Source organism: Cicer arietinum, chromosome 3 (genome assembly GCF_000331145.2).
Source record: "Cicer arietinum cultivar CDC Frontier isolate Library 1 chromosome 3, Cicar.CDCFrontier_v2.0, whole genome shotgun sequence".
Taxonomy (NCBI): Eukaryota; Viridiplantae; Streptophyta; class Magnoliopsida; order Fabales; family Fabaceae; genus Cicer; species Cicer arietinum.
In genome coordinates, this window is record NC_021162.2 from 5,842,121 (window position 1) to 5,850,863 (window position 8,743).

The 8,743-nt window shown below is 25.4% G+C and overlaps 1 protein-coding gene across 1 annotated transcript; it reads left to right on the forward strand.

Annotated features, from left to right (window-relative positions):
- Positions 1-3,741: 3,741 nt before the first annotated feature.
- On the forward strand, positions 3,742-8,185 carry LOC101511193 (protein DOWNY MILDEW RESISTANCE 6-like). Its single transcript, XM_004491840.4, has 4 exons — positions 3,742-4,049; positions 4,351-4,601; positions 6,777-7,098; positions 7,696-8,185. The coding sequence occupies exons 1-4, from the start codon at positions 3,849-3,851 to the stop codon at positions 7,927-7,929; spliced, it is 1,008 nt and encodes a 335-aa protein (XP_004491897.1). The 5' UTR covers positions 3,742-3,848; the 3' UTR covers positions 7,930-8,185.
- The last annotated feature ends 558 nt before the right edge of the window (positions 8,186-8,743 follow it).

Genomic DNA, 8,743 nt, shown 5'->3' on the forward strand with positions numbered 1-8,743 from the left:
CATACCGACCAACTATGCCAACAGTTGGCTTGATCAGACCAGATTTAAATCAACCTCAACCAGCTATAGCTCCTCCTTCGACTAGTCGTGGTGTAATTGAAGATGAAATCCAATTTCAAACCATGATGTCTCCTCCAACACAAATTAATAATACTTTTGAGGAACTTATGTCGTCGAGTAACATTGCAGGAAATAATGATGGTGGGAGTGGAGCTGATCACAGGAATTATTATGAGGATTGATGTATTTGAATAATTTCGTAATTTTATTTTTGGTTTGTATGAACACATATTTATCTTGTCCTAGTTAATTATTGTGTGTTTAATTATTGGTTTGTAAGACATTATTTATTAATTTTAGAATGTTTTATTTGGTTTGGTAGTAATTAATTTATTGGTAGTAATTACTTTAATTATTATTAATATTATATTTTTATATATAATAGTTATTTTAATTTTTAAATTTAATTTTAATTTTAATTTAATTTTAATTTCAATTAATCTTTAATTATAATTATAATTTAAATATTATATTTTAAATTTAATAAAAAAATTTATTTAATTATAATATTGTAATTTTAAATTTATATTCATATTAGTTTATTATATATATTATTATTTTTTAGTATTAATTTCGAATTTAAAAATTAATTTTTTAATAAAGTTAATATTTTGTGGCTGCCTAAGCCCTCACAAAATATTTATTTTTTAATCTGGAACATCCTTTGTGGCGGCCTAAACCCTCACAAAAGGGAAGCATTTATGGCGGCCTAGGCCCCCACAAAAGCTTAACTTTTTAAAATCAGTTTATCCTTTGTGGCGGCCTAAGCCCTCCCAAAGTGAGGCATTTGTGGCGGCCTATGCCCTCACAAAAGCAGGCGTTTGTGACGGCATTTGCCCTCACAAAGGACAACGAAATTTTAACACTTTGTGGTTGTTTTGGCCGCCACAAAGATTTGTGACCATCTTATTTGTAGCTGCTTAAGGCCGCCACAAATGCCTACTTTGTGGCTGTTTTTTCTCCTTTGTGAGGGCTTTTGGCCCTCACAAAATCTATGTTTTCTTGTTGTGAAAGACACACATAGTGAAAGATTAAAGACATGTACAGTTATGCTCAATGTTTTACCCTAAATATGTGATGGGTGCGTACCAGGGGTAAAGAATTGGACACCTTAACAAATTTTTGAATCCAATATGATCATCCACTAGTTTTTATTTATGAAGAAAATTTAATTGGAAGGATAAAAATGACCTTGTATGTTTAAATGGTTTTTAGAAAGAGATTAGTGATTAAATTATATTGGACACTTTGTACCTACAACATGGTTATCGAGATCCATATTGTAACTCAGGGGTACTTTTTTTCACTGATATTTATTTTTCATTACAATTTTAAATTAATTTATCAAACTAAATACTTATTCCCTTTCATTTTGAATATAATTTCTTTTAGAATTTTTTATCTTATTCATTCATTTGTAGTTTTCATATTTTAAATATTATTTTAATTATTGTTTGGTAAAAACTATTTTTAACTATTTATTGTAGAGAAAAAAAATAAATAGATAGTGATAATAAAAATTTTGATGTATTATAAAGAATTATATAAAGCCTTTTGTAAAAAGTATAAAAGTTAAAGATATTTTTCATATGTGAACAAAACCTTAAAACTACAATTAAAAAGAAATGAGGAAAGAGTTTATTTTAGATATAAATTATCTAGAAGCTAGAAATGTATGCCATCATAAAACTCAACATAATTTATAGTTGTACATTTTTGTTATAACATTAATTATAATATAACTAATAAGTTAATAAATTTACTTTCAAAACCATTAGATATAACATTTAATATTAGCGTAGAGTTATTTTAAAATGTCTCTATGATAAAAAAAATATTAATTAGGAGAGGCATACACTCATGAAATGTTAGAGAATTGTAGTTCTTAGCGATGATTTACAATAAAATTTACATATAACTAAACAATTACGGAAGTTTGAACTTGAATATAAGTCAGAGGATGTGTGAGCAGAAGATCCAATCCTATGTGTGTCAATCACAATCGGTGTTTATTTTTTCTGATCAAGTAATTTTGTGTACAAATGGTGTTTCAATTTTTTTTAATGAAAATAAATACAAAATACTCTATATATCAATTTAATATTTTATATGTATAATACTTTTGTAATATTTTTTGATAGGTTGATTCCACTATTCACCTAATATGAAATTTAATTATTTTGAAAGAAATAATTATAGCATTCAATATTTTAGACATGAGTTATATTCAAATATTTAATAAGAACACATGGAATGATATAAGATTACTATTTTATATACTAATTGTGATTTTTCGTAACTGAAAAAAAAAATATTTTTTAGACTAATATCACATGTGGTCCCTTAACTTAATTTCAATTAATGTTTTAGTCCTTTATCTTTTTTTTTCCCCGATTCAGTCCTTTATTCCTGACAATATCAAATAAAGTATGAAAATATAAGTTTATTTGAAGATTTGCGTTACGAATTTGATGAAATTTGTATTATATCGAAGAATATAATTAATTTTATGAGTTGTTTGAAATTTTTTTTTTTTGAATTTTTGTATAAAAAATGATAACATTGTTGAAATTTTAAAACATAAAATATCAAATTGTCACTTAAAATTAAAATAAAGGATCAAGTCGGGAAAAAAAAAAGATAAAGGATTAAAATGTTAACTGAAATTAAGTTAAGGGACCACAAATGTAATTTAGCCTATTTTTTTTTATCATAAATGATGTGTAGATGGAAAGTAACGTGTTCTTCTATCCCTTTTTTAGAAAATAAAAATAAAAATAAAAGACTGATAATAATATGAATATAAATAGTTGACACAAATGCTAAAATTTGAAGGAAAAAGAGTTTTGCCAAATTTTAGTTTCTTTTATTATATAGGGTATATACACTTCTTTCGTTTATAGTAGGATATTGGTATAGTTGCATTAAAAAAATTAAATAAATAATTAAATAAATAAGGAAAAAATGATAACTAAATTGAAGGGTAAAATTAGAAGGAAAAAAATAACGTCAAAATCATGTATTCCATTTATAATATATAGTATGTATTCCGCATAGTAATATGGTTACTTGAACCTATATGCAGATATAATTATATAAAATATTTGAAATATAAAATTTAACAAAGTTCATAAATTAAATATTTAGCATAATGTTTAGTACATTGTATTTAATATTTAATAGTAATAAATATTTTTTTAAATTAATATTTTAATTTATTTATCATACTGTATTTAATAGATATAATATTTGATACTATATAGTCCAGAACTATTTTAAAATATTTAGTCAAAATACATGAACCAACTAATACTATTAACCATAAAAATTAATAATATTTAAAATTGGGTGTTTCAAATTTTGAGTAAGCTACATATTTATCATAATGTCATCATAAAAATATTTATCATAATGCTTAACACATTGAATTATTTTTTGACAACATATATACATTGAATTTAATATGTCATATAACAAATTTGATATTGAATATTATAACTCAAATACATTTAATAATAAATAAATATTGATAGATACTCACTCAGTCAAAAACAAAAAGATGTTGATAGATACATAGATTTTAAATTAGTTTTTTTTATCCTGTCAATCATATCTATTATTTTTATGGTCAATCATATCTATGTAATATATATATATATACACCACCTACTGTCTTAATATTTTAGAATCACTGTATGCATTTTCATTATCAACATAAAACAAAAAACAAAAAAACAGTGTGCATGCTACTCTAGCTCCAAGGGTATACCTAATTAAGGATTAAGAATATGGAAGGCAAGCTTGTGTCTAGCTGGTACAATCTTCACTCTTCAGTTCCAGAATCCTATGTGCAACCACCTGAAAGAAGACCTTGCAATGCTGTTTTGTCCACTATAAAGACAATTCCGGTGATTGATCTCGGAGGAGACGACCGCGACGATATCATAAAGAACATCATTAAATCCTCCGAGGAATACGGATTTTTTCAGGTTCAAATCGTCAATTTTTCAATTTTTTTTTTCATTTTAATTGATATATAATATAAAATATGTGTATCTTGAAAGATTAGTATCTGATTATAGATTAGAGAAATAAGATCGAGTTAACTAAAAATTGATCGAATAATCTTACAAATTAATTAGGTTAATCCGTAGTATATATATATGTATTTAATATAATATATGTATCTTGAAGGATTAATATCTAACCGTCGATTGAGGAAATACAATCAAGTTAACCAAAAAATTGATCGAATAATCGTATAAATTAATTAGGTTAATCTAATGGTAGGTTGTGAACCATGGAGTTGCTAAGGAGTTAATGGAAGATGCATTAAGAATTTTCAAAGAATTCCATGCCATGCCACCTAATGAAAAGGTAAGTGAAAGTTCAAAAGACCCAAATAATAGTTGCAAGCTTTATACAAGTAGTGGGAGAAATGTTGAAGATGTGGCTAAGTATTGGAAGGACTCATTGAAACACCCTTGTCCACCTTCGGGAGAATTCATGGAGTATTGGCCTCATAAACCAGAGGGATACCGGTAATATTATTAAATTCTTCTCTAGTGTTCCAAGTTTTTTTTTTTAATTTTTTTTTTATATTTTAATTTAGTGAACATTTTGGTATTCTAGAATTTGATTAAATATAGTATTTAATAATCAATCATTTGAAGTTTAAGTAATTTTATATTTACTTTTCTTTTTGAGTACTCACCTATTCCATATTGATATCAAATAATGCTTTTTTCTTTTTTTTTTTTATTGTTATATAGTATGTATATTTTATTTTATTTGTACAAAAGCCAAATGAAATTCCTTCCAATTAAAAGAGAGACATAAGGTATATTATCTAAATACATTTAGATAGTCCACGATATGCTTGCATGACATTGTTATATATATATTCTTTTGCTTGAATGTGTACGTTACATAGTTGAAAATAATTTGTGTTGGATCCAATGTTTCATGTAATTGACACTTTTTGATTAATTATATGCATGTCTACGTGTTTGGATTATGATAATAATTTTGCTAGTGACTGATTTGTTTTAACAACATCGATGAAAACAATGAAAAGTTTTACAATATTTATTTTGAGGAACACTAGATTTTGTTTTATGTTAGAAGACATTAAACTAAGCAAAAAAACAAATAGGAACCCCTATGTTCCCCCGAAAAGTCGTGGAGGAAAAACAACGCAGTTCTCATTGGTTCATTTTTAAAAAGTACTCTCTTTTGTCCCTTTTATAAAAGTAATTAGATTATAACTTAATGTATCTAATGTATTTTGTTTATATGTATAAATTTTTATTGATTAAATTATAATTCAATTATTTTTTATAAAAAATTGAAAGTAGTACTTATTATTCTGGTAAAAAAAAAAATACTTATTATAAACTTTTTTAATACTAACATATTTTAGACATTACTTACTATTTTATAAATCGTAATTAAAGATGAGAATAGTTCATCAATTCATAGTGTATACTTAAAGTATATAAATTATTTTCAAGTATATTTTCTAACCAACAAAAAATTGATGGGTTTTATATTAAAAAAAAATCCATAATTTTTGGGAGGAAGATAGTAGTAGTTAAGAAATTGGATAAAAATACTATAAAAAATGTATTTCAGATAGTTGAAGAGAGTTGAATGACTGATCACCAATTTATGTCAAACTCAACCCAATTTAACTTATGAAAAGCCGAAAGTGATAAATAAATCATGAGTCACTACAAAATTAATTGTTTTCAATTTTAGTGTTTTTCTATATATATTTATAAAGGTACAATCAAAGTTTTAAATTGCAGATCTTTGTATTGTAGATAGGGCCAGTGATTGTTATGTGCAACCTGGGCTTTTAATTATATTAATTGTGACCCGTTGATTAAAAATATTTCTTAGAATCAAAGAAACGTCTAAGTTTAATAAGATTTGATTTATTGTAGAGTAAATAGTTCTTTGCATCATATTTTATTTTATTGGGGGGTAACAAGAGTTTTTTTAGTGAATCGGTCCACAAAAAAAAATGTCATGAGATTAAAAAGTTTGTTTCGACGAGAAAATGATTAAGAATGTTATTATTTGATTTTTCTTTTGATGTGTTATTTGGTATATTTGGTTTTTCTTTTGATATGTTAATTGGTAGTATATTTGAAAGTTATGAAATGTGATTAAAAATGTGTGATTATTTTATTTTGAAAAGTGATTATTTGGTAGTATATTTGAATGTTATGAATTTGTTTAAAAAATGTTAGAATGATGACTCTTTCTAAATAGCTAGAATGTTGATATTAGCTTGAAGTTGTATGTAGATGTTATTTACAATTTACTTATTTTGAAGAATTTAAATAAAGTATTTTGAATCTTTGGTATTTCATTCAGTATAAATATAATATTTTAAAATAATTTATAATATTAAAATTATATTTTTTATTAGAGGCTCAATTTTTTTGCTTCAAACAGAGTCTCTAAAAATATTAAGATGGCTTGATTTGTAAAAGTGAGAATAAGCCACACCAAATTTTAAAAGGCATAAACTTGACTTATTTAAATTAAACAGATAAGTCAAACCAAATTTTAAATAGGTTATACCATAAACTCCTTCGAGTCTAAGTCTGGAACACGGTGACCTCAATTTAAAACAATAGAACTATATATATATTATATTGTATTTTTAATCTTTTAATAAAATTAATTTTGGGCACACTTTTCAGTGAAATTGTTGGAAAATATACTCAAGAACTAAGAGCACTTGGGCTAAGAATTTTGGATCTGATTTCTGAAGGATTGGGCCTAGGCCCAAATTACTTCTCTGAAGAGCTAAGTGAAAATCCAGTAGTGATATCTCACCATTACCCTCCTTGTCCAGAACCAAGTTTAACATTGGGTGCATCAAAGCACAAAGATCCCAACATTTTAACAATTCTTTTCCAAGAACCAAATATCACTGCTCTTCAAGTCTTCAAAGATGGTGCATGGATTCCTGTTGAGCCAATTCCTAATGCTTTTGTTGTTAACATGGGCTTTATGCTTCAGGTACGTATTTCTTCATCTACCTCATAATATATTAATTATATAATATTTGACATTAATAGAATTAATATGTGGAAGTGGAACTCATATAGTTTAGCTAATTCATCAAAACTTCAAATAATATTTAAAATGGTTTTAAAAAGTGTTCTTTTAACCCTTTTTCTTACCAAGCTTTTAACAATTTTATAACCAATAGTTTTATTTATTATCAAAAAGAGATAAGGTCTAAATAAGAGTTTATAAAATGTGGCATATCTCATCTCCATTTTAGTAAAAATTTATTATATTCAATATAAAAACAAAATAGTTTGAGTTTTATTTATTTATTTACAAATAAACAAAAAAAATGTAAATAGATTTATTAGTATATGATGAAATGATAGATAATATGTTTTTTTTCTTAAATTTAATTTAGAGATTATATAATGTGACAATATATAGATCAACTAATTTTGAATGTTTTTGAAATTTAAAAATCATTTAATTTACTGACATTTACATATAAAAAAATATAAAAACATAAAATTGATAAATGAGTTATGGTGAAAATAATTTGATAAATGTTCATTATGACAAAAATTGAACTTATTTATGATATAGATAATTACAAATGGAAGGCTTATTGGTGCTGAACATCGAGTGATAACAAATTCAAGCAGTAGCAGGCACACTATTGCCTATTTCATCAACCCAAACAAAGAAGCTATTATAGAACCAGCAAAGCCTCTCTTAACTTCAACTTCACCACCCATTTATCCATCCATGGCATTTGGAGAATTGTTGCAGCATTTTTTGAACAAGGGTCCTTACTTTGAGGCTGAATTCCGCTTATAAATTACTTGTTAGACAATAATAAATTACTTGAACATTTTGTGTTTTCATTTTTAATGAATTGTTTTAGTATCCAAACATTATGAATAATTTATTTACATTATGAAGGTTTTATTTATGCCCAAAGAGTTATGTGGAATCTTTCTCTTTATCTTGAGTTAAAATTTATATATATCATCCATTACATTTAAGATTTAGCCTCTTTGTAAACTAGTTAAAGGGTTACACCACAAATAAAAAATCTATAGTTTATGTTTCTTCTTAGCTGAATCGCCTTGTTATGTCATTTTTAAGAAAATCCACATGCATCGTATTTTTGTCAAACGATGTCTTAAATATTTTAGAGACACTTTTCTAATTTTAAAAATTGATTTTTAATATAAAAAAATTAATAATTAAAAGATGATAACACAACAACCTAAATTGAAATGATTCTACAATTGGATTCTATGTTCACTACAAGAACAAAAATGATTTGCATCAGTTAAAAGGACTGTTTGTGGCGGTTGTAACTGTCATAATTTAGCATTCGCGATGATTTTTCAACCGTCGTAGATTTGTGTGTCGTTCCAATTGCTTCCAATCAAATTTTAAGAAAATTTTAACCATTGTAAAACTCACTTAATGTTGTTTGCTCCTAAGGTATATTGCAACAGCTAGCAACCATCATAATGTACATTTTGCAATGGTTTGACTTGTCGCAAACTTAAGTTTTTTCTCTATAGTATTTTCTTTTTTCGATAATGAATTTTGATATCTTATTAAATAACGATTAATCTTACATTAAAATAATAAATAGTTTAAATATCGTTCATAT

Coding starts and splice junctions, on each gene's coding strand:
- LOC101511193 (XM_004491840.4), top strand. CDS start 3,849: ATGGAAGGCAAGCTTGTGTCTAGCTGGTACAATCTTCACTCTTCAGTT. Junction 4,050..4,350: donor AGGAATACGGATTTTTTCAG/GTTCAAATCGTC, acceptor ATCTAATGGTAG/GTTGTGAACCATGGAGTTGC. Junction 4,602..6,776: donor CATAAACCAGAGGGATACCG/GTAATATTATTA, acceptor CACACTTTTCAG/TGAAATTGTTGGAAAATATA.